The sequence below is a fragment of the Ovis aries genome, chromosome 3 (assembly GCF_016772045.2).
Source record: "Ovis aries strain OAR_USU_Benz2616 breed Rambouillet chromosome 3, ARS-UI_Ramb_v3.0, whole genome shotgun sequence".
NCBI lineage: Eukaryota > Metazoa > Chordata > Mammalia > Artiodactyla > Bovidae > Ovis > Ovis aries.
This window is the reverse complement of record NC_056056.1, coordinates 100,481,938-100,507,145: the sequence shown is the minus strand read 5'-3', so window position 1 is coordinate 100,507,145 and position 25,208 is coordinate 100,481,938. Positions and strand designations below refer to the sequence as shown.

At 45.5% G+C, this 25,208-nt stretch overlaps 1 protein-coding gene and 1 long non-coding RNA gene across 8 annotated transcripts in view; one reads left to right on the top strand and one right to left on the bottom strand.

Moving 5' to 3' along the window:
* The window catches only part of NPAS2 (neuronal PAS domain protein 2), a 204,754-nt gene extending 183,285 nt beyond the window's left edge, over positions 1-21,469 (top strand). For 4 of the 7 annotated variants that reach the window (XM_004006132.6, XM_060412415.1, XM_060412416.1 and 1 more), the window contains 5 exons: positions 2,269-2,460; positions 3,768-3,943; positions 4,810-4,902; positions 15,056-15,221; positions 20,047-21,469. In XM_004006132.6, the coding sequence (XP_004006181.3) occupies positions 2,269-2,460; positions 3,768-3,943; positions 4,810-4,902; positions 15,056-15,221; positions 20,047-20,214 (795 nt within the window). In that variant the 3' untranslated portion in view covers positions 20,215-21,469. Of the gene's footprint in view, positions 1-2,268; positions 2,461-3,767; positions 3,944-4,809; positions 4,903-15,055; positions 15,222-20,046 lie in introns of those variants that run through there. The other 3 variants (XM_060412417.1, XM_060412414.1, XM_060412418.1) reach the window with 2 other exon arrangements.
* Positions 771-25,049, bottom strand: LOC105614674 (uncharacterized). The gene is made up of 3 exons (XR_001434330.4): positions 24,792-25,049; positions 21,846-22,131; positions 771-5,080 (listed from the first exon to the last, which is right to left on the bottom strand). It is a non-coding gene; the product is annotated as an uncharacterized LOC105614674 (long non-coding RNA).
* Between the last annotated feature and the right edge of the window lie 159 nt (positions 25,050-25,208).

Genomic DNA, 25,208 nt, shown 5'->3' with positions numbered 1-25,208 from the left:
ATCCCACCAGAAAAAATGTTTGTTATTTTGTTTGAATACTGGGTTTTTGCTGAAATGTAAATTACCTCGTGTGCTATGAATGAGCCAGCTCACTGAGGTTGTGTAAAGCACCAATTATGAACGTTCGGGTATTGGATCTGAGAGGATGGAGACCCAGAAAATTCTTCTTAACTTCTAAAGTGAGGAAGAGTCAAAATGGCAGGTTTTCCTGGTGGGTTGGGGCAGGAAGGAAAGTGGGGAGACCTGCCTGGTGCTGTGGCTGGACGGGCATTAGACGGGCATCTTGCTCAGGGCTTGACACCCTGTGGAGGAGATGCTGAAACTAACTGATTAAGCACCTCCCTGGCGTGAGTCCACAGCTGTTGTTCCAGAACCACTCTCACTCAGCATGCGTCAGCATGTCAGTTCCATACTGGGTGTGAGGTTATGCCACCCTGAATGCAGGAATTCGGGGTAAAGTTCCAGACGATCGGGGGGAGAGTCTTTCAGCCCTCAGAGCTAAGGATCTAAAATGGAGTGGGATGCTGCTTGCCAAGAATCTGATACAGATAATGGAAGTGAAAGTGCTGGCTGCTCAGTCGTGTCCGACTCCTTGTGACCCCATGGACTATAGCCCTCCAGGCTCCTCTGTCCCTGGGAGTCTCCAGGCCAGAATACTGGAGTTAGGCCATTCCCTCCTCCAGGGGATCCTCCCGAGCCAGGGACTGAACCCAGGTCCCCTGCATTCCAGGCAGATTCTTTACCGTCTGGGCCACCAGGGAAGCCCACAATACAGATAATACCAGTTTTTAATGCCCAAGAGGAACTTTTGATAAAAACAGCTAGTCACAGGTCTTAAGTTTAAAGTATGATAGAAATTACTAAAGGTCTCTTTCTTAAACCTTTACAGTCAACCCACAGATTACATTTTATTTACAAATCTACTGATGTGGCCAAAAATACCAGTGCTTTTACTTGTGTTCACATTCAATTAATTTATAAATTTAACAAATGGTAAATAACATTCATTATGAAAACCATTAATTTACAAATTTAATATAGCTTAACTTTTCAGACATTTCGTGTTCCTGGCTAGGCAGACTTATAAACCTAAGAAGTAAGATCTTTCTGGGCCCTTAAGGATTTCTCTTTAAAAAAAATTTTATTTCTGTATTATTTCTGGCTTTTCTGGGGCTTTGTTGCTTCAAGCAGTCTTCCTCTAGTTGTGGCAAATGGGGGCTTCTCTTTGTTAGGGTGTGCAGGCTCCTCATTGCGGGGGTTTCTCTCATGGAACACAGGCTGGAGGTGCATGGGTTTCAGTAGCTGTGGCTTTTAGCCTCAGAAGTTGAGGCTCACGAGCTTAGTTATGCGATGAGGCAAGTGGCATCTTCCCAGACCAGGGATCGAACCTGTGTCCTCCGCATTAGCAGGCAGATTCTTTACCACTGAGCCAACAGAGAAGTCCTTAAGGAATTATTTTAAATTGGATACACCAAATTTATAAACCAAGATTCTCACAACCTTTTGAACACTCTTTATGAACTGGATCAAATTCTCTTAAACCTTTGCCATTAAAACTACCAGGCTGATATAGCTGTGCTTATTGAATGTCTGAGACATATTAAGTAACACATAGAGATTAGTGTGGTGACTGTAAAACTTTTTCTTAAACATCGTTTTAAAGCTCATGGACTTGATGTTATGTCATCCTTTGGACTGCCTTCCTGGAAATGCACAGGCACCTAGTTAACCAGGGCAGAACTGCCCTCTCAGCTGGGAGCTGGACGGATGATACAAACCATAGGATGGGTACAGATGGTGGTCACTGGTCAGAGATTCAAGCCCGGGCATAGCTCCTACTGCCGGGACAGTGCGTCCCCCACTAGTCAGCCAACCCTTTGCCACCATGATTGTGTTATTCCTTCCATTCACAAGAGGTTTCTCCTTCTAATAAGAAAGTGGCAAGCCAGTACAGACTAAATGAGCACGTCAAGTGGCATACCTGGGTCTCAGCATCTTTCACCCTGTTAGACCCCCGTCACTAGACCGGAGCCTTCTTGCGGGCCAGGTCAGCACCCCTGCCACCGGCTGCCCCTCTCTGGCTCATGCACTCTGCTGGTGGCCTCCCAGGCACTCAGTGTCTCCACGTCTAGTGGGTGAACCTTCCCAGGCAGGTCAGCGTGAGTAAGAAAGCTGCCATTATGCCGGGGATAGGCAGGCCGTACAAAGAAGGTGCAGGCCCGTGAGGGCAGTGATCACAGCCTTACAGCATTGCTATTGTGCTTCCAGATGTTTCTGCAGCCACCAGATGGATCCCTGAGCTTCAGCAGTGCCCAGCGGCCGGAGACTCAGCAGCAGCTCCAGCAGAGGTCTGGCCCAGGTCCCCAGCTTGTGGCCAGCCCACAGCTTCCGGGGCAGATAGCCTCTGCCCAGGTCACAAACCAGCACCTGCTAAGAGAATCGAGTGTGATATTGACCCAGGTAAATGTGCTCATCTCCAGACTCACTCCCTGTCACCAGCGATGGTCTTCACGAACCAGCAATCTACTTCTCCTATGACCAGAGCTGAATAATCATGATGGGGTTTTTCTTGTCTTTGTCACTTCCAAGTCCCAAGTTCTATTGGTTCCCTTCTGTGTTTTATCAATATATTAAAATGAGTTAAAGGTCTCAGGCAGCTGGAACTTTCAGCTCTGATTCTGAGCTTGGCTAGAGGTAGAAATGGCCATCTCTGACATGCATGCTGAAAGCCACACATCCCCACATATGGGGACACACACATGTCCTTGGTGCCCATCATCGCCTCTGGCTTTAGGCTTCCCAGGTGGTGCTAGTGGTAAGGAACCCACCTGCCAGTGCAGGAGACATGAGACCCAGGTTTGATCCCTGAGTCAGGAAGATACCCTGGAGGAGGAAATGGCAACCCACTCCAGTATTCTTGCCTGGGAAATCCCATGGACAGAGGAGCCTGGCAGGCTACAGTCCATAGGGTCGCACAGAGTCGAATATGACTGAAGCGACTTAGCATGCATGCACACGTGTGAGAACAGTTATCCACTTCTGTTTACCATCCCTTTCTACAGAGTCACCATGCTCCTCCTGGTCCCCCAGATACCCTCTCAAGCCCTGCCCTCCCAGTCATTACCACTTACTACAAGCCACCAGTGACCTTGGAGTCTGACAGGGTCACCCATCAGTCAGTGGCACTTGAACCCAATGGATTCAAGAAGTTCTGAGCCCCCGCTTCCAGACCATCACAGTTTGGAAGGCTGGATACAGCTTTTCCTGAAGCCTCTTTTATTTATACACATAATCATGGATTTGGGCTTCCCTGGTGGCTCAGCAATAAAGAATCCACCTGCCAATACAGGAGACATGGGATTGATCCCTGGGTCAGGAAGATCCCCTGGAGAAAGGAATGGCAACCCACTGCAGCATTCTTGCCTGGGAAATCCCAGGCAAGAGGAGGAGGAGCCTGGCAAACTACAGTCCATGGGGTTGCAAAGAGTTGCATAGGACTTAGGAACTAAATAACAAACAATCATGGATTCAGTACAGCTTGCCTGCCCCGAGCCTGGCACTGTCCTTTAAATCCCAAAGGGTTTAGAGAACCCTTGAGATGCTTACAGTCCAACAGGAAAGCCAGTCATAACACCAAAACATCATAATGATGGTCAGTGGGTCCTAAATGTTCAGAAAGGCCTAAGCGGGTAAAGAAAGAGGTTCTGGGGAGGTAACACCTGAGTCGAGCTGAAGGTTTACCTTTCTTGTTTCGATGGTTGCTCCAGGGTCCAAAGCCATTGAGAAGCTCACAGATGATTCAGGGGAGCAACCTGACACCCCAGTTTAGCAGCACCACCACTGCGCTCCCATTGGCTCTGAGCCTGACCACGCCAGCTTCCGCCTCCCAGGAGGCCCCCCAGGGCCAACCCAGCCCGGACTTCAGCCATGACCGGCAGCTCAGGTATAGACTCTGTCCTTGTTGGAAAGATACCTGAGACATAGTTTTACACTGTTCGTCTCGGCTCTCTGCTGAAGATGGAGGCAGAGTTTAGACAAATAGACTCTAAATCCTCTGCAGTTTTTTTAACTGAACTTTTTATTTTGTATTGGAGTCCCTGGTCGCTCAGCCGGTGAAGAATCTGCCTGCCAATGCAGGAGACCAGTTTCGATCCCTGGAGAAGGCGGTGGCAACCCTCTCCAGTATTCTTGCCTGGAGAATTCCATAGACAGAGAAGCCTGGCGGGCTATAGCCCATGGGGGTCACAAAGAATCAGACACGACTGAGCAGCTAACACTTTTGCTTTTTTCGTAGAGCAGATTAACAATGTTGTGATAGTTTCAGGTGGACAGCAAAGGGACTCAGCCATACATATACATGTGTCCATTTTCCCCCAAACTCCCTCCCCCTGCAGGCTGCCACACAACATTGAGCAGAGTCCCCTGTGCTGTACAGTAGGTCCTTGTTGGTTATCTATCCTAAATATAGCCGTGCGTACATGTCTATCCCCAACTCCCCAACTATCCCCTCATCCTTCCCCCTGGCAACCATAAGTTTATTCTCTAAGTCTGTGAGTCTGTTTCCGTTTTGTAAATGACTCATTTGTTAATCAACTCTGCAATTGACCTCAGCTCATGAAGTGACAGAACAGGGCTGGGGTCTCGAGGCCAGAGGAAGAGCCCTGCCGCAGCAAGGATCCTCAGGAAGAGAGCAGCAGGGATTCCGTGGGGCCAGCCAGGAAGGGTGGGGCTCGGCAGGTGCGGATTGGCTGGCGGGTCCACAGCTTCGGTACTGATCAGTCTCCCATCTCTGTCCTCCTCGGCTCAAAGGCTACTGCTGAGCCAGCCCATCCAGCCCATGATGCCCGGATCCTGTGATGCGAGGCAGCCCTCAGAGGTCAGGAGGACCGGACGGCAAGTCAAGTAGGTGGCCCAGGTTGGGGAGGGGTGGGGCAGAGAGCCGCAGCGAGTGGTCTCAGGCCGCAGGGTTTCATCTGCCTGGACCAGCCACACCCTTTCGAGTCGGGCCCTGCAGGGAGGATCCACACGTGCCCACACCTTTCTAAAGGACTCCTCCCCTTAGCTGTTCTTCCTCCATTTCCTGTGTCAAGAGAGAAAACTTCATGTCAGCATTCCAGGCTGAGAATAAGACCTGAAGGAAATAATTCTTTACATGCCAAGTTCATCACTGTCTTCCCGTCTGTGCAGGTCTAAGGGGTAACATCCCGGGTCAACGGAGTCTTACAGAGCCTTGTCCCCCTTCCCCAGGGCCCTTGTGCAGCTCCGGCTGGCCGCCCGATGCTGGCAGATCCCCCACACGAGCTTGTTGCTCTGTGGTTCCAAGGGTGGGCCCTGAGCTGTGACCCTGTGCAGACGTAGGGCCCTCCTGCCCTCCCAGACATGGAGCCTTCTCCCTCTGCTGGCCCCGGGCTCTTCGCTTGCTGTCCCCTGTACCCGAGGCAGCTGTGCTGAGCCAATTTCATTATGAGGGACAGAGGTTTACTGGAGCCAGAGGAGAGAATCCTTGAAAAGCCGTTGGAAAATAGTTCCAAGCCCTTTGAAATAAAGCAGACACCGTGGTCATATAAACACTGGCTTCATCTGCGTCAGAAGTTCACAGGGACAGGGCTAGCTAATGAGGCCTGCGGTGCCCAGACGCAGAGGCCGTCCATTCATGCCCTGGCGGCTGCCTGCTTGAAGTCCCTCTCCTTTGTCCTCCTCCAGTAGTAATAGTCACAGTGATGATTACTGAGCATTCCTGAAGACTGGGGCCCACACCTACACCCATGAAAACCCTGTGATGGTGGGGGTGGGCATTGGGGGTGGCAGGAGCTGTACACTGCAAGGAAACTGCCTTTAAACTCTTGATGATGCTCTCCATTGCCTGGAGGGGTGCACAGGATGTTGGTTTTGGTTTTGGACTATTCTTTCTAAATGATCCAGATAAGTGGAAACACAGAATCTTGTGACATCACTTTCCAGAGATGTTTCAAATGCAGGAAACTAGGCAGAAACAGAAATTCTTTCCTCTGAAACATCTAAACTATCATTTTCGGTCAACCCAGTAATTTATACCATCCACGTCTCCCCGTCCATCTCCTCCAGACATGACCTAACACTCCGTCTTCTAGGGCAGGTCAGAGTCTGCCTCCCACACACACAGGCCCCTGAAATTTTCGAACCCCCAGTGCCTGTTACCATAAAACGACCCATGTAGAGATAGAACACTTCTAAAAATAAAAGTGGACTTCTCCACAGTATCTTTTTTAAAAAAGATCTTTTGTATGTAGACCGTTTTTAACATCTGTATTGAATTTATTAGAGTATTGTTTCTGCCTTGTGTTTTGGTTTTCTGACTAGGAGGTATGTGGGGTCTTAGTCCCCCAACCACAATGAAACCCGCACCTCCTGCCTTGGAAGGTGAAGTCTTAACCACTGGACCACCAGGGAATTCCCTGTATAGTGTCTTTAAATACCTATCTCTGGGCTTCCGTGGTGGCTCAGATGGTAAAGAATCTGCCTGCAAAGCAGGAGACCTGGGTTTAATCCCTGAGTCGGGAAGATCCCTTGGAGAAGGGAATGGCTTACCCACTCCAATTTTCTTGCCTGGAGAATCCCATGGACAGAGGAGCCTGGTGGGGTATGGTCCATGGGGTCGCAAAGAGTCAGACACGACTGAGTGGCTAACGCTTAAGATTTCTTTCCTGGTCTGGACTCTTCCAGTTCAGTTCAGTTCAGTTGCTCAGTCGTGTCCGACTCTTTGCGACCCCATAAATCGCAGCACGCCAGGCCTCCCTGTCCAGCACCAACTCCCGGAGTTCACTCAGATTCATGTTCATCGAGTCAGTGATGCCATCCAGCCATCTCATCCTCTGTCGTCCCCTTCTCCTCCTGCCCCCAATCCCTCCCGGCATCAGAGTCTTTTCCAATGAGTCAACTCTTCTCATGAGGTGGCCAAAGTACCGGAGTTTCAGCTTCAGCATCATTCCTTCCAAAGAAATCCCAGGGCTGATCTCCTTCAGAATGGACTGGTTGGATCTCCTTGGAGTCCAAGGGACTCTCAAGAGTCTTCTCCAACACCACACTTCAAAAGCATCAATTCTTCGGCGCTCAGCTTTCTTCACAGTCCAACTCTCACATCCACACATGACCACAGGAAAACCATAGCCTTGACTAGACGGACCTTAGTCGGCAAAGTAATGTCTCTGCTTTTGAATATGCTACCTAGGTTGGTCATAACTTTTCTTCCAAGGCGTAAGCGTCTTTTAATTTCATGGCTGCAGTCACCATCTGCAGTGATTTTGGAGCCCCCAAAAATAAAGTCTGACACTGTTTCCACTGTTTCCCCATCTATTTCCCATGAAGTGATGGGACCAGATGCCATGATCTTCATTTTCTGAATGTTGAGCTTTAAGCCAACTTTTTCTCCCAAATGGCATTCCCCTTGTTACTTGGCCATTATCATCAAGTACTCTTTCTTTAAAATAAAATATATATATATTCTGTATAACACAAAATTTCCCATGTAGCTCTCTTTACGTGTACAGTGCAGGAGCAGAAGCACATCCACGTTTTTGTGCAGCCGTCACCACCTCCCATCTCCAGAACTGTTTGATCTCAAATTGAAGCTGTGTCCCCATTAAGCCCTAATTTCCTATTTGCTCTGCCCCCAGCCTTCTGCTTTTTGTCTCTTATCGGTGTGTCTTCTCTAGGTATCTCATCTAAGTGGACTCATACAGTATTTGTACTTTGTGATGGGCTTGTTTCACTCAGTGTAATGTCTTTGAGGCTCGCCCTTGGTGAAACCTGTATCAGAATCTCGTTGCTTTTCTAAAGCTGAATGATACTCCACTGTCTGTATACAGTGCCCCTAGTTTATCCATCCCCTACCAATGAATGTGGGGTTGCTTCCTGTTTTTTGCTACTGTAAATAAGGCTTCTACGACCATGGATGTATAAATAACTGTTTCCGTCCCCTACCTTCACTTCTCTGGGGCATATACCCAAAAGTAGAACTGCGGAATCACATGGTAATGCTGCGTTTACCTTTTTGAGGAATCTTCACACTGTTTTGCGCAGCAGTTACACCATTTTCCCCTCCCACCAACAGGGCACAAGAGTTCCAATTTCTCCACATCCTCAACAGTACTTGTTATGTACAGTCTTTTTTCGTTAATAGTATTGTAATGAAATAATACCTCATTTTGATTTCCTTTTTCTGTGACTGTGCTGGGTCTTTCTCGCTGCATGAGGGCTTTCTTTAGTTTTGGTGAGCAGTGGAGACTCTTGGTTGCAGTGCCAGGACCTCTCATTGTGGTGGCTGCTCTTGTGGCGGAGCACAGGGCGCTAGGCTCACAGACTCTGGCAGCATGCGGGCTCACGGGTATGAGGGCTCAGCATTAGCAGCAAACAGCCTCTGGAGGTGTGGTGCTCTGGAGTGCTTTCAGTTCAGTTCAGTCCCTCAGTCTTGTGGGACTCTTTGAGACCCCATGGACTGCAGCACACCAGGCCTCCCCGTCCATCAGCAATTCCTGGAGCTTACTCAAGCTCATGTCCATTGAGTCAGTGATGCCATCCAGCCGTCTCCTCTGACATCCCCTTCTCCTGCTCTCGATCTTTCCCAGCATCAGGGTCTTTTCCAATGTGTCAGCCCTTCACATCAGGTGGCCAAAGTATTGGAGCTTCAGCTTCAGCATCAGTCCTTACAATGAATAATCAGGGTTGATTTACTTTATTATTTTTTTAAATTTTTTAAATTTTTATTTTTACTTTATTTTGCTTTACAATACTGTATTGCTTTTGCCATACATTGACATGAATCAGCCACGGGTGTACATGAGTTCCCAATCCTGAACCCCCTCCCACCTCCCACCAGAGAGATGGTTTACTTTAGGATGGACTGGTTGGATCTCCTTGCAATCCAAGGGACTCTGAAGGGTCTTCTCCAACACCACAGTTCAAAAGCATCATCTTCAGCCCTCAGTTTCTTTACGGTCCAACTCTCACATCCATACATGACCACTGGAAAACTATAGCTTTGACTAGGCGGACCTTTGTTGGCAAAGTAATGTCTCTAACTTTTTAATATGCTCCCTAGGTTGGTCATAGTTTTTCTTCCAAGGAGGAAGCATCGTTTAATTTCATGCCTGCAGTGACCATCTGCAGTGATTCTGGAGCCCAAGAAAATAAAATCTCTCACTGTTTCCACTGTTTCCCCATCTATTTGCCATGAAGTGATGTGACCAGATGCCATGATCTTAGTTTTCTGAATGTTAATTTTTAAGCCAGCTTTTTCACTCTCCTCTTTCACCTTCATCAAGAAGCTCTTTAGTTCCTCTTTGCTTTCTTCCATAAGGATGCTGTCATCTGCATATCTGAGGTTATTGATAACTCTCCTGGCAATCTTGATTCCAGCTTGTGCTTCATCCAGCCCAGCGTTTCTTATGATGTACTCTGCATATAAATTAAATAAGCAGGGTGACAATATACAGCCTTGACGTACTCCTTTCCCAATTTGGAACCAGTCCGTCCTTTCTTATCCAGTTCTAACTGTTGCTTCTTGACCTGCACTCAGATTTCTCAAGAGGCAGGTCAGGTGGTCTGGTATTCCCATCTCTTTAAGAATGGGAATACTCTTCCATAGTTTGCTGTGATCCACACAGTCAAAGGCTTTAGCATAGTCAATGAAGAAGAAAGTGAAAGTGAAAGTCACTCAGTTGTGTCCGACTCTTTGTGACCCCATGGACCATACAGTCCATGGAATTCTCTAGGCCAGAATACTGGAATGGGTAGCCTTTCCCTTCTCCAGAGGATCTTCCCAACCCAGGGATTGAACCCAGGTCTCCCGCACTGCGGGCGGATTCTTTACCAGCTGAAATAGATGTTTTTCTGGAATTTTCTTGCTTTTTCTATGAACCAGCGGATGTTGGCAATTTGATCTCTGGTTCCTCTGCCTTTTCTAAATCCAGCTTGAACATCTGGAAGTTCTTGGTTCACGTACTGTTGAAACCAAACTTGGAGGATTTTGAGTACTACTTTGCTAGCATGTGATTTGAGTGCAATTGTGCAGTAGTTTGAACATTCTTTGGAACTGCCTTTTGGGATTGGAATGAAAACTGACCTTTTCCAGTCCTGTAGCCACGGGTGAGTTTTCCAAATTTGCTGGCATATTGAGTGCAGCACTTTCACAGCATCATCTTTTAGAATTTGAAATAGCGCAACTGGAATTCCACTAGCTTTGTTCGTAGTGATGCTTTCTAAGACCTACTTGACGTTGCACTCCAGGATGTCTGGTTCTAGGTGAGTGATCACATCATCATGGTTATCTGGGTCATTAAGATCTTTTTTGTATAGTTCTTCTGTGTATTATTGCCACCTCTTTTTATTATCTGCTGGTTCTATTAGGTCCATACCATTTCTCTCCTTTATTTTGCCCATCTTTGCATGAAATGTTCCCTTGGTATCTCTAATTTTCTTGAAGAGATCTCTAGTCTTTCCCATGATATTGTTTTCTTCTATTTCTTTGCATTGATCACTTAAGAAGGATTTCTTATCTCTCCTTGCTATTCTTTGGAACTCTGCATTCATATGGATCTAACTTTCCTTTTCTCCTTTGCCTTTAGCTTCTCTTCTTTTCTCAGCTACTTGTAAGGCCTCCTGAGACCACTATTTTGCCTTTTTGTATTTCTTTTCCTTGGAGATGGTCTTGATCACTTCCTGTATAATGTCACGAACCTCCATCCATAGTTCTTCAGGCACCCTGTCTGTCAGATCTAATCCTTTGAATCTGTTTGTCACTTCCACTGTATAATCATAAGGGATTTGATTTAAATCATACCTGAATGGCCTATTGGTTTTCCCTACTTTCTTCAATTTAATTCTGAACTTTGCAATAAGGAGTTCATGATCTGATTCAGTCAGCTCCTGGTCTTGTTTTTACTGACTGTATAGAGCTTCTCCATGTTCGGCTACAGAGAATATAATCAGTCTGATTTTGGTATTGACCATCTGGTAATGTCCATGTGTAGAGTCGTCTCTTATGTTGTTGGACGAGGGTGTTTGCTCTGACCAGTGCATTCTCTTGGCAAAACTCTGTTAGTCTTTGCCCTGCTTCATTCTGTACTCCAAGGCTAAACTTGCCTGTTACTCCAGGTATCTCTTGACTTCCTACTTTTGCATTCCAGGCCTTTTGATGAAAAGGACTTTTGTGTTTTTTTGGTTTAGTTCTAGAAGGTCTTTTAGGCCCTCATAGAACTGTTCAATTTCAGCTTTTTCTGCAGTAGTGATTGGAGCATTTAGTTCAGTTCAGTCGCTCAGTCGTGTCCAACTCTTTGCAACCCCGTGGACTGCACCACACCAGGCCTCCCTGCCCATCGCCAACTCCCAGAGTTTACCCAAACTCATGTCCATTGAGTCGGTGATGCAGTCCAACCATCTCATCCTCTGTCGTCCCCTTCTCCTCCTGCCCTCAATCTTTCCCAGCATCAGGGTCTTTTCAAATGAGTCAGCTCTTCGCATCAGGTGGCCAAATTATTGGAGTTTCAGCTTCAACATCCGTCCTTCCAATGAACACCCAGGACTGATTTCCTTTAGAATGGATGGGTTGGATCTCCCTGCAGACCAAGGGAGTCTCAAGAGTCTTCTCCAACACCACAGCTCAAAATTCTTTGGCGCTCAGTTTTCTTTATAGCCCAATTCTCATATCCATACATGACTACTGGAAAAACCATAGCCTTGACTAGACAGACCTTTGTTGACAAAGTAATGTCTCTGCTTTTTGATATGCTGTCTATGTTGGTCATAACTTTCCTTCCAAGGAGTAGGCCTCTTTTAATTTCATGGCTGCAGTCACCATCCACAGTGATTTTGGGGCCCCAAAAATAAAGTCAGCCACTGTTTCTACTGTTTCCCCATCTATTTGCCATGAAGTGATGAGATCAGATGCCATGATCTTAGTTTTTTTAATGTTGAGCTTTAAGCCAACATTTTCACTCTCCTCTTTCACTTTCAAGAGGCTCTTTAGTTCTTCCTCACTTTCTGCCATAAGAGTGGTGTTATCTGCATATCTGAGGTTATTGATATTTCTCCCTGCAATCTTGATTCCAACTTGTGCTTTCTCCAGCCCAGCATTTCTCATGGTGTACTCTGCATATAAGTTAAATAAGCAGGGTGACAATATATAGCCTTGACGCACTCCCTTTCCTATTTGAAACCAGTCTGTTGTTCCATGTCCAGTTCTAACTGTTGCTTCCTGACCTGTATACAGCTAAATCATACATGTGGATTTAGCACGTAAGCAAGCTTGTTTTACTCTGCATATAAGTTAAATAAGTAGGGTGACAATATACAGCCTTGACGTACTCCTTTTCCTGTTTGGAACCAGTCTGTTGTTCCATGTCCAGTTCTAACTGTTGCTTCCTGACCTGCATATAGGGTTCTCAAGAGGCAGGTCAGGTGATCTGTATTCCCATCTCTTTCAGAATTTTCCACAGTTTATTGTGATCCACACAGTCAAAGGCTTTGGCATAGTCAATAAAGCAGAAATAGATGTTTTTCTGGAACTCTCTTGCTTTTGCCATGATCCACCAGGTGTTGGCCATTTGATCTTTGGTTCCTCTGCCTTTCCTAAAACCAGCTTGAACATCTGGAAGTTCACAGTTCATGTACTGTTGAAGCCTGGCTTGGAGAATTTTGAGCATTACTTTACTAGCATGTGAGATGAGTGCAATTGTGCAGTAGTTTGAGCATTCTTTGGCATTGCCTTTCTTTGGGATTTGAATGAAAACTGACCTTTTCCAGTCCCGTGGCCACTGCTGAATTTTCCAAATTTGCTGGCATATTGAGTGCAGCACTTTCACAGCATCATCTTTTAGAATTTGAAATAGCTCCACTGGAATTCCATCACCTCCACTAGCTTTGTTTGTAATGATGCTTCCTAAGCCCACTTGACTTCACATTTCAGGATGTCTGGTTCTAGCTGAGTCACACCATCGTGATTATCTGGGTCGTGAAGATCTTTTTTGTATAGTTCTTTTGTGTATTCTTGCCACCTCTTCTTAATATCCTCTGCTTCTGTTAGGTCCAGACCATTTCTGTCCTTTATTGAGCCCTTCTTCGCATGAAATGTTCCCTTGGTATCTCTAATTTTCTTGAAGAGATCTCTAGTCTTTCCCATTCTATTATTTTCCTCTATTTCTTTCCACTGATCACTGAGGAAGGCTTTCTTATCTCTCCTTGCAATTCTCTGGAATTCTGCATTCAAATGGGTATATCTTCCCTTTTCTTCTTTGCTTTTCACTTTTCTTCTTTTTATAGCTATTTGTAAGGCCTCCTCAGACAGCCAGTTTCCTTTTTTGCATTTCTTTTTCTTGGGGATAGTCTTGCTCCCTGTCTCCTGTACAGTGTCACGAACCTCCATCCATAGTTCATCAGGCACTCTGTCTATCAGATCTGGTCCCTTAAATCTATTTCTCACTTACACTGTATAATCATAAGGGATTTGATTTAGGTCATACCTGAATGGTCTAGGGGTTTTCCCTACTGTCTTCAGTTGGGGCATAGGCTTAGATTATTGTGATATTGAATGGCTTGCCTTGGAAACAAACAGATTATTCTGTCATTTTTTAGATTATACCCAAGTACTGCATTTCAGACTTTCTTGTTGACTACGAGGGCTACTCCATTTCTTCTAAGGGGTTCTTGCCCACAATGGTAGATATAATGGTCATTTGAATTAAATTCGCTCATTCCATTTTCGTTCACTGATTCCTAAAATGTTGATATTCACTCTTGCCATCTCTTGTTTGACCACTTCCAATTTACCTTGATTCATGGACCTAACATTCCAGGTTCCTATGCAATATTGCTCTTTACCGCACTGAACTTTACTTCCATCACCAGTCACGTCCATAATGGGGCACTGTTTTTGCTTTGGCTCCGTCTCTTCATTCTTTCTGGAGTTATTTCTCTACTCTTCTCCAGTAACATATTGGGCATCTACCCATCTGGAGAGTTCCCCTTTCAGTGTATGTCTTTTTGCCTTTTCATCCTGGCTTCATGGGGTTCTCAAGGCAAGAATACTGGAGTGATTTGCCATTCCCTTCTCCAGTGGACCACTTTTTGTCAGACCTCTCCACCATGACCCATTGTCTTGGGTGGCCCTAAGAAGCATGGCTCATAGTTTCATTGAGTTAGACAAGACTGTGATCCATGTGATCAGTTTGGTTAGTTTTCTGTGATTGTGATTTTCATTCTGTCTGCCCTCTGATGGATGAGACTAAGAGGCTTATTGAAGCTTCCTGATGGGAGGGCCTGGCTGTGGGGTGGGGGAATCAGGGTCTTGCTCTGATGGGTGAGGCCATGCTCAGTAAATCTTTAATCCAATTTTCTGTTGATGGACAGGGCTGGCGCTTCAGCTGAACCCAAATCCCTTTCTCTTTGGCTTCCTTCTTTTTCTGATCATTTTCCTTCACACTTTTCAGGAAGCTATCTCGGCTCTTAGAGTGCTTAATATGCTCAGTACACACATTAATTCTCTTGGCAAGAATCTTGCCCTTAACTTGTTTGTTTACAATGATGCCAACAGCATGCTGGGTAACACTGTTGACTCTCCCAGTTTTGCCATGGTAACATTTGTGGAGATTAGTTTGCCCCGTGGCATGTGGTATGACCAGGGACCGAACCCTTTCCTGCATTGGCAAGCAGATTCTTATCCACTGTGCCATCAGGGAAGTCCTCATTTGGTTTTGATTTGCATTTCCCTAATGACTTTCACGTGCTTATTGGCCATTTGTACCTTTTCTTTCCAGGATGTCTACTCAAGCCTTTTGCCGATTTTTTAACCAGGTTCTTTGCATTTGTTGTGGTGGTGAGTTGCAGAAATTGTATTTATATACAGCTGGATATCAACCTCTTTTTAGATATAGGACTTGCAAAGATTTTTCTGGCAGCTTTTTTTTTCCCCCCGGCAGTGTTTTCACTGCATGGAGAGAGTGATGCTCACAAGGTTTTAGCTCTGATGAAGTCCTGTCTGTCTGTTTTTCCTCTTGTCATCTTTCTTCTGTGTGTCACCAAACAGGTATCCGCAGAGCCAGGCCGTGTTTCAGAACCCGGATGTGCACACCACCAGCAGCAACGCCGCCACCCCTGTCCTGCTGATGGGGCTGCAGCCCAGCTTCGCCACCTCTCAGCCATCACCCCTGAAGCCTGCACAGGCCCAGCCGCAGCCTCCGCACTTTCTTCAGGTGGGGCTGGGCAGCGCCTGGGGAGGGGGAGGCAAGGCCGAGCCCCCAGCCCAGGCCTGATGGGCCCTTCCTTCCATTCCAGGCTTTCAACGGGGTTCTAGGCGTCAGTATAAAAATAAGCCTCAGAGAGATTCATATTTGAAAGTTTATCATTTCTAAAGTTTATCATGCTTCAAGTTGACAAAGTCTATGTATATACAGTATGAGAAACTTAGAAGCAGCTATTTGGCTTCTTGTTATGCGCTAAGAAGGTCCATTTTTTTTTTTTTTAATTTTAGTTTTTTATTTTTTAAATTTTAAAATCTTTAATTCTTACATGCATTCCCAAACATGAACCCCCCTCCCACCTCCCTCCCCATAACATCTTTCTGGGTCATCCCCATGCACCAGCCCCAAGCATGCTGCATCCTGCGTCAGACATAGACTGGCGATTCAATTCACATGATAGTATACATGTTAGAATGTCATTCTCCCAAATCATCCCACCCTCTCCCTCTCCCTCTGAGTCCAAAAGTCCGTTATACACATCTGTGTCTCTTTCCCTGTCTTGCATACAGGGTCGTCATTGCTATCTTCCTAAATTCCATATATATGTGTTAGTATACTGTATTGGTGTTTTTCTTTCTGGCTTACTTCACTCTGTATAATCGGCTCCAGTTTCATCCATCTCATCAGAACTGATTCAAATGAATTCTTTTTAACTGCTGAGTAATACTCCATTGTGTATATGTACCACAGCTTTCTTATCCATTCATCTGCTGATGGACATCTAGGTTGTTTCCATGTCCTGGCTATTATAAACAGTGCTGCGATGAACATTGGGGTACATGTGTCTCTTTCCTTTCTGGTTTCCTCGGTGTGTATGCCCAGAAGTGGGATTGCTGGGTCATAAGGTAGTTCTATTTGCAATTTTTAAGGAATCTCCACACTGTTCTCCATAGTGGCTGTACTAGTTTGCATTCCCACCAACAGTGTAGGAGGGTTCCTTTTCTCCACACCCTCTCCAGCATTTATTGCTTGCAGATTTTTGGATCGCAGCCATTCTGACTGGTGTGAAGTGGTACCTCATTGTGGTTTTGATTTGCATTTCTCTAATAATGAGTGATGTTGAGCATCTTTTCATGTGTTTGTTAGCCATCCGTATGTCTTCTTTGGAGAAATGTCTATTTAGTTCTTTGGCCCATTTTTTGATTGGGTCGTTTATTTTTCTGGAATTGAGCTGCAGAAGTTGCTTGTATATTTTTGAGATTAGTTGTTTGTCAGTTGCTTCATTTGCTATTATTTTCTCCCATTCAGAAGGCTGTCTTTTCACCTTGCTTATATTTTCCTTTGTTGTGCAGAAGCTTTTAATTTTAATTAGATCCCATTTGTTTATTTTTGCTTTTATTTCCAGAATTCTGGGAGGTGGATCATAGAGGATCCTGCTGTGATTTATGTCTGAGAGTGTTTTGCCTATGTTCTCCTCTAGGAGTTTTATAGTTTCTGATCTTACATTTAGATCTTTAATCCATTTTGAGTTTATTTTTGTGTGCGGTGTTAGAAAGTGATCTAGTTTCATTCTTTTACAAGTGGTTGACCAGTTTTCCCAGCACCACTTGTTAAAGAGATTGTCTTTACTCCATTGTATATTCTTGCCTCCTTTGTCAAAGATAAGGTGTCCATATGTGTGTGGATTTATCTCTGGGCTTTCTATTTTGTTCCATTGATCTATATGTCTGTCTTTGTGCCAGTACCATACTGTCTTGATGACTGTGGCTTTGTAGTAGAGCCTGAAGTCAGGCAAGTTGATTCCTCCAGTTCCATTCTTCTTTCTCAAGATTGCTTTGGCTATTCGAGGTTTTTTGTATTTCCATACAAATCTTGAAATTATTTGTTCTAGTTCTGTGAAAAATGTGGCTGGTAGCTTGATAGGGATTGCATTGAATTTGTAAATTGCTTTGGGTAGTATACTCATTTTCACTATATTGATTCTTCCAATCCATGAACATGGTATATTTCTCCATCTATTAGTGTCCTCTTTGATTTCTTTCATCAGTGTTTTATAGTTTTCTATATATAGGTCTTTAGTTTCTTTAGGTAGATATATTCCTAAGTATTTTATTCTTTTCGTTGCAATGGTGAATGGAATTGTTTCCTTAATTTCTTTTTCTACTTTCTCATTATTCGTGTATAGGAATGCAAGGGATTTCTGTGTGTTGATTTTATATCCTGCAACTTTACTATATTCATTGATTAGCTCTAGTAATTTTCTGGTGGAGTCTTTAGGGTTTTCCATTTTTTAAAAAGTAATTTTTATGATGGTGTCTACACTTTCTTAGAGCAAATATCAGACACTGATTGCCATGTCTGTTGGGCTTGTTAGTGTGTTTATATGCAGTATTTCATACAAGTAGAAAATTACATCAGGTTTAAAGGTTCACCAAACGTCCTTTAAATGAATGAGATAACATTGCATGAATTTGAGGCTTTCCAGGAAAATGTGGGGCATGTTTTGTTGTGGTCACTTCTTTTTTTTTTAACATTTTATTTTATATTGGAGTATAGCTGATTAACAATGTTGTGATGGTTTCAGGTGGGCAGCAAAGGGATTCAGCCATACACATACATGTATCCATTCTTCCCCAAACTCCTACTGTATCCAGGCTGCCGCTTAACAATGAGCAGAGTCTCCTGTGCTGTACAGTAGGACCTTGTTGGATATCCATTTTAAATGGAGCAATGTGTACATGTCCATCCTTAACTCCCTAACTATCCCTTCTCTCCCTTCACCTGCCCTGGGGACCATAAGTTCCTTCTCTTTCAAGTCTGTGAGTCTGTTTCTGTTTTGTAAATAAGTTAATTTGTATCATTTCTTGTTAGATTCCACCTATAACAGATGTCATACAATATTTCTCCTTCTCTGACTGACTTCACTCAGGTTGACAATCTCTAGGTCCATCCATGTTGCTGCAAATGGCATTACTGCATTCTTTTTAATGGCTGAGGAATACTCCATTGTATGTCGGTAATCTTGTGGTCACTTCTTACTTTAAGCAAGTACCACATGCACTGGAAGGAAGGGGTGTGAGCCAGTGGCTGGGGGTTCAGAGAAGTGTCTGCTCAGGGTCTGGCCTTCCCTCCCACACATGCCCATGTGCCGCTTCCTGTCCAACGGGGCCTCCCCCACAGCCTCAAGCCCCTACCACAAGGCACAGTGTAGCTTTTGCTCCCCCACCCCCACCTGCCCCGCTTGGGCTTCCTCGAAGCCATAGGTGAATGTGCAGGGTGACCAAGACGCAGAGTCCTCCTCGAATTCTAGATTGTGATTGAATTTCAAGGCGGCTAAACCAGCTGTGGCGTAGTTTTCAGATCTCCCTGACACCACCTCTTGCTGCTGCTGCTAAGTCACTTCAGTCCTGTCCGACTCTATGCGACCCTATAGATGGCAGCTCACCAGGCTCCCCCATCCCTGGGATTCTCCAGGCAAGAACACTGGAGTGGGTTGCCATTTCCTTCTCCAATGCATGAAAGTGAAAAGTGAAAGTGAAGTAATTCAGTCGTGTCTGACTCTTAGTGACCCCATGGACTGCAGCCTAGCAGGCTCCTCCATCCATGGGATTTTCCAGGCAAGAGTACTGGCGTGGGGTGCCATTGCCTTCTCCAACACCACATCTTAGTGGGAGTTAACTCTGGACCTCAGCTTTGCTCCCTGGTCAGCTTGCAGGACCCTGGAGTGATCTGGGACGGGAACTGATGAGGGGAGAAGGCAGGGAGAAGTCAGGGGAAAAGCTAGAGGCTGCCCATCTATCTGTTCCTTCATTGGGAGCCACCAGCGTGCTTGCACGTGCCTGTTCCACCCAGATGCAGGGCTAAGGATGCAAGGAGCACTCAGGGACCCTGAGCGCAGGGGGACAGGCGACGTCACAGAGAGCTGCCAGGCCTGGGTCAGTGTCAATGGAGCACTGGGGCTGGGGAGCCAAGGTCAGAAAAGGACGAGGCGTGGGGACGGAAACACTCCAAGTGTGGATGGCTGAGTGTGAGGTGTGGGGGGACAACGTTTCAACAACAGAGGCAGCCTGAGCCGAGGTAGACGGGCAGATGTGCCTTGCACAGCTTTGGAAACAGAGTGGACCAGGTTCCTTGGAGGGGCGATTTCATGGCTGGGAATAGTGCGGGGTGAGACTGAAGGTTCCAGAGTTAATGTCTGACCAGTTGAAGTTGTTGCGTCGGTTGTTCAGTCGTGTCTGACTCTTTGAGGCTCTGTGGACTGTAGCCCCCACCCCAGGCTCCTCGGTCCATGGGATTCTCCAGGCTGCAAGGATACTGGACTGGGTTGCCATGCCCTTCTCCAGGGGATCTTCCCAACCCAGGGATTGAACCCAGGTCTCCTGCACTGCAGGTAGATTCTTGACCATTTGAGGCACCAGGAAAACCCAGTGAGTTTCTGAGCTTCAAATTAGGATGCTTCCTGGCAGATGGCAGTATTTGGAAGTGATTCTGGAAATTGGGACCACCAGTGAAGAGTATGTGGACTACAGGCCTGTTTGGATGCTGCGCGGGCAATGACGTACATGTGGTGTCAGGTTCCAGTATCCAATACCACACAGGCTAGCGGGGGCTCCTGTACATGTGCTCAAGAAACCATTTCCTGCAGCCTAGGCCCCCGGCCACCGGGCCAGGAGGAACCCCTAGTGCTGGCCGGAGAGCTGGGCTTCCTTTCCCCCAGGTCTTCAGGCAGGGGAGGAGGACCCTTCAGTCTGAGGAGGACTACATCACCGCCCCAGCCATTTAGGGAAGGAGTCCCTGAACCCCAGAACCTTCCTGGAGCTGGTTCCTTTCTTTCCAGGTGCAGGTGCCAACCTCTCTGCACAGTGAGCAGCAGGACTCCCTCCTTCTCTCCACCTACTCGCAACAGCCAGGGACCCTGGGCTACCCAACACCGGGGCCCGCGCGCCCAGCCCGAAGGGTCAGCAGCCTGTCTGAGTCCTCAGGCTTCCAGCAGCCGCCTCGGTAGTGGCTGGGCACCTTGGTTGGGTCACATCAGCTTTAACCAATGGACGGACGAGGGGGCAGGTGGCCAAGGAGTTGGGGAGAAGAGTTGAAAGGACACCCCAACTTCCGTGCACGCCGCATCCATTTCAGAGCTCCTGGGTGGTGACCATGTCCGAGGGCGGCGGCCAGCGTGGACATGAGTGAGCAGGGAAGCTGGCCCTGTTTCTCCTTTCCCTGTGCTTCACAGCCACAGTCTACAACCATACCCAGACAGACCGTCCGCGGTCCCCAGCGGAGCGCATCAGTGCATCACTCTGTTCAGCTTAGACACGGAGCGTCTCTGCTGGATCGCCCCTCCCCCCAGCGTGGACCAGTCTGCGCCACGTGCCCATGGGCTCATTGGCCTTCACTCTCCTGACCCTCTTTCCTCGGAGAAGCACCCGGTCAGCGATGTCTTGAAAGGAAAGAAGAGATGATTTTTTTTTCTCTCATTATTTTTAGATGATCGTTTCTGTCTTAATTTGCACAGCTGCACAAGGAGATAACTTAGGCACTTTCCTTTTTTTTTTAAATCAAGTCTCCTGACTTCACGCGGAGACCCCAGTAACAAAAACAGCCCACCAATCAGAAAGCAAAGCTGGGCATTATTAACCAGACTGCAGCCCCTCACCTCCCACCCTCCCGCCTAAACCCTAATGGAATGAGACTCTTCTCCCCACACCGTTCTGGTGATCAGCTTTTTTTTTTTTCTTATCCTGAATGTAACACTGGACTGTTTTCTGTTGACTTCCCGGTGATTGCGACTACAAACATGGACTCAAGGCAGAGTACAATTAATTCTGCAGGTGACGTTCTGGGATTTCGACAGGACTCGAGGACTGTGAAAGGGAAGGTTTTACAGGCCAGGCAGGACCCCAGGAAACCCCCCTCCCCCCATGCTGGCCCTCAGCGTGAGGGTGCCGCAGCTTTCTACACATCTTTCCTGACCAAGACCCAGGAGTGGATTTTCCTTTTCAAAAATGCACTTTGCTTTTTTTGTATGTTTTGTTGAGATGTTTCTAAAGAGAAGATTTTATGTAATTATAAGACGAAGTGTAGTGAATTGTACAGCCGTTGTAATAAGGAACTATTTCTATATAAAATAAAATTGTATGGATTCTGTGTAAATTATTTTGTATCTGAGACACCAGTTCCTTTCCCAAAATATAAAAGGATAAAAGTTTTCTTGTGTATTTCTGTGAGTGGACATTTTGTAATAAATTAACAAATTTGTATAATTTCCTTTTGAGGCAGTTTCTGTACCTTGTTCTTGATGCATTCATACCTCTCTTCGTCAGTAAACTTTTTTTTAATTTCAACACGTTTCTAAGGATAATCAAAAATGCAGAAAAGGTGGGAGCGAGCAACCAACAATCTGGGTAATGGCCTTAGGTTTTTTGAGCTCACATGCCTCTCAGCCTATTGGGATCCTGATCTTTATTTTAAAGACTGTGCCAGAAGAAATCAATGGTTCTTTTAGAAATGATAGCAAAACAAAATGACAAAACCAGAAAAAGTTCCTGGAAATATCTCTAACTTAAGAGACATGGGTAATCCATAGAGATGACCAAGCCATTATCCACAGAAGCAGGTATAGCCCATAAGTAAACTCACCTGGGCTAGGGTTGCATGGCCTCTTGCTTGCCAGCACTTACGCAGCAGTGATGCACCCAGGGTTTGTGTGTCTGTATGGGAGACCTGTGCACACGCCATGTGGATAGGGGAGATACAGCAGACGGCACCCCCTTTTCCATGAGGCTTCAGCACGCTGGCGTGAGGGTGCGCTGGCACACTGAGACTGAGAATCACTGAGATGGCAACACTCAGCAGAGCGCGGTCAGAGAGAACCAAGTTCCCCTGCTTGTTCCGTCACTGGGGCTCTGTGTTTCTACCTGCCTCCCTGTAAAAGAGAGAAAACCTCTCTCCATTCTCTGGCCAGGATCAGTTTTCAGCGGCCTAAGAGGCTGCCACGTAAATACATCAAAAGGAGTTTTAATTATTCACACACACAATTGTGATATGAATTACATGAAAAAAAGGTAAGTCTAAATATTTTGCATATCTTAGGATCATTTACTCTCAGGAATCCAAAATGGGCCCTTTTTAAAACAAAAATTCTGTGTGACACTAGATAACCTATTTTGTAATTTAACTGTTTGGTAAATTCAAAGGTTTCCAGATCTCATATTTCTGTAAAAGAATTTGAATTTTAATTGGCTGTCAGAATCTGCACTTCTAAATAGAACAAATTTTTAACGGAAACAGCATATTTGTTGTGCTAGGATTTTCCAGCTGGAAGCCATTAGAAGAGGGTGGACTATGTCATGCTGCTAAATTAATTTAGTATTGCTTAAACTTTACACATGTTCACAGTCTGGGTAAACTCAGAAAACTCTTATTGAGTACATTTCTTTAAACCCACATAACATCAGGGGAAGTTTAATCCTTAAACTTTTGATTCATTTAATTGTGCTGATTTAAAGACTGTTTTGCAAACTTGTCATGACTTTTCTATTTAGAAACTATAAAATCTTGGCTCATGAGAAGTGACTGAAATATGAACTCTGAAATATACCAAGCTTAAGAATATTTTAAACTAACTCCACTAAAATGTAGTATCTTGTCTCTAACAGCAACTAATGCCCATTAAATTAGGGTTTTGTTTGTTTGTTTATACCATTGTTTATACAATGGTATATCGCAATATGGTGAAATGGCCAACTGTGAGAAGTTGCTAGGCCATGATATGTTGGACTCTGGCTGAATTATCTGGTAAAATGTGGGTGTTCAGTAAAAAAATTGCCTGTTTCTCCCTTCACTTTATGTGAAGCCTAGAGGTTTTAAAGTCAGCCATTAGTAACCAAGACAAACAACAAATCTGAGTCTTCCAGAGTAATGGCATGTGTGGCTTTTTGGATACACACGTATGAACTTCATACAACGCCTATGTGCAATAGTACAAACAACAGCATACTTCTGTAAGCATGACATGGTTGACTGAATGGCTGAAACACACAGCCTTGTGGCATCTGTGAAGCACCTTTATTTTTCCAGGGGAAGAAAAATCATTAGAAAAAAAGGAAAACCTTCTCTAGGATTTTTGTCTATCCAGCCAATGTCTAGCTATGGGAGAAGCAGGGTAACCCATCAGCGCATTCAGTAAAATAATATGTGCCTTAAAATATATACTCCAACTTGGGTAACCACTTTATACGCACTTAAAAGGTCCTGAATTTAATGTAGTTTAATCCTTTAAAATCATCTGCCCCTCCTGATGTCCCCATCTCTTTCAGTGCAGCCATGAACTAACCCATCCAGACAAACTGAAAAACTGTATCCTCCATGCTGGTGAGTCCATTTCTGTCAGAGAGGATTTGGGACATGGAAAGATAGTCACCACCAACTGTACGCCATTTAATGTCCAATTTACTAATTTATGGGGCTTCCCTGGTGGCTCAGACCATAAAGAATCTGCCTGTCAGATGCCCTGGAGAAGGGAATGGCTACCCACTCCAGTGTTCTTGCCTGGAGAATCCCATGGACAGAGGAGCCTGGCGGGCTACAGTCCATGGGGTTGCAGCGTTGGACTAAAGGGACTAATACTTTCACTTCAACATTTCCCTCATTAATCATATGCTACTTAAACAACAAATAAATCAATATTTAGGAATTTACCAAAAAAAATTTACCCAGTGATGAAAAGAGATTAGATATTAACACTTGTTATTACAGTAAAATCTTGTCTAATACAGATTTCTTAAAAGTTGTACAGGACCCACAAAATGTAACAAAACTAAGTATCTTTACATCAAAGCTAGTTGCAAAATATGACTATCAAAGAGCTAACTTGTGTTCTACTCCAGGCTCATCCTAACACCTTCTCAGTGCTCCAGTTTTTTTCTTTCCTGATTGGAGAATTCTTTATAATTCTCATCATTTTTATTTTCTTTTTTCTTTTTTTTTAAACTTTTAATTTTATATTGGAGCAGAGCCGATTAAAAGTATTGTGATAGTTTCAGGCAGACAGCGAAGGGGCTCAGCCATACATGTAAGTGCTCCAGTTTTCACATACTATTCTAGGGTTTCAATAACTCAATCCTCAAAATTTTTACATCCTTCCTAGGTTGAAAGATTTTTACCATCCCCTTGCCCCTCCAGAAGAGAATGCAGTCTCTGATCAGCAGCCGGAAGGTCCAGAGTTCTGAACCCGTGGGTTTGGCATGCGGACCCGAGACTTGGCCATGAAGTCTGTCAACTCACACCTGACCTCCTGGCATCAGGTTCCTCCCTTTTCATTTTCAAGGTACCTACTTTACACCAGGTGTTAGATAAAAGCGCTGCTTCCATTGCTGTTTTTGGGTCATTCTGTTGTGATAGAGCTAAAAACATATTTAAGGTCACGAAATCACATTGATTTCTCCAATATAATAGACTGCACACAGTATTTTACTCTCTCTTTCTAAGGTGATTTTATCAACTACTGTCTCCTAAATTGACATTTCATATAGTCAGTTACAAACTAGCGCATTTAATTTCGAAACGCTTCTTCTGCAAACCCACCTCTGCTCTGCCTCCCTCGTAACCCTAACCCTCTGCATCTCTGCAGCTAGCTGATCGCTGCCGCCGGGAAAGGCTCTCTGCTCCCTCCAGGCCGGGAGGCGCGTAGGTCATCTCCGGGCTGCCAACCAGGCTCACAAGTTCAGGCAATGCTGGCTGAATCACTGAGCGACTGGGCGAAACAGAAAGGACCCTGGCACGGTCCACCTGGGGACCAGGATCCCATTTTCTCTGAAGACTTAAACGCGAACCACAAGCCCCTCCCACCCTCGTTGGCGCGCAGGAGGTGGAGACCGACGATAGGAAGCTGCGAGGGAAAGCGCGACGCCCGAGGCCCCGCCCCAGAGGCCTTCACGCCCTTTTCCCCACGGCGCGCGCTGCTTGCGTCACAGCAGCACCTCTTCCTTCCCCCGCCTCCAG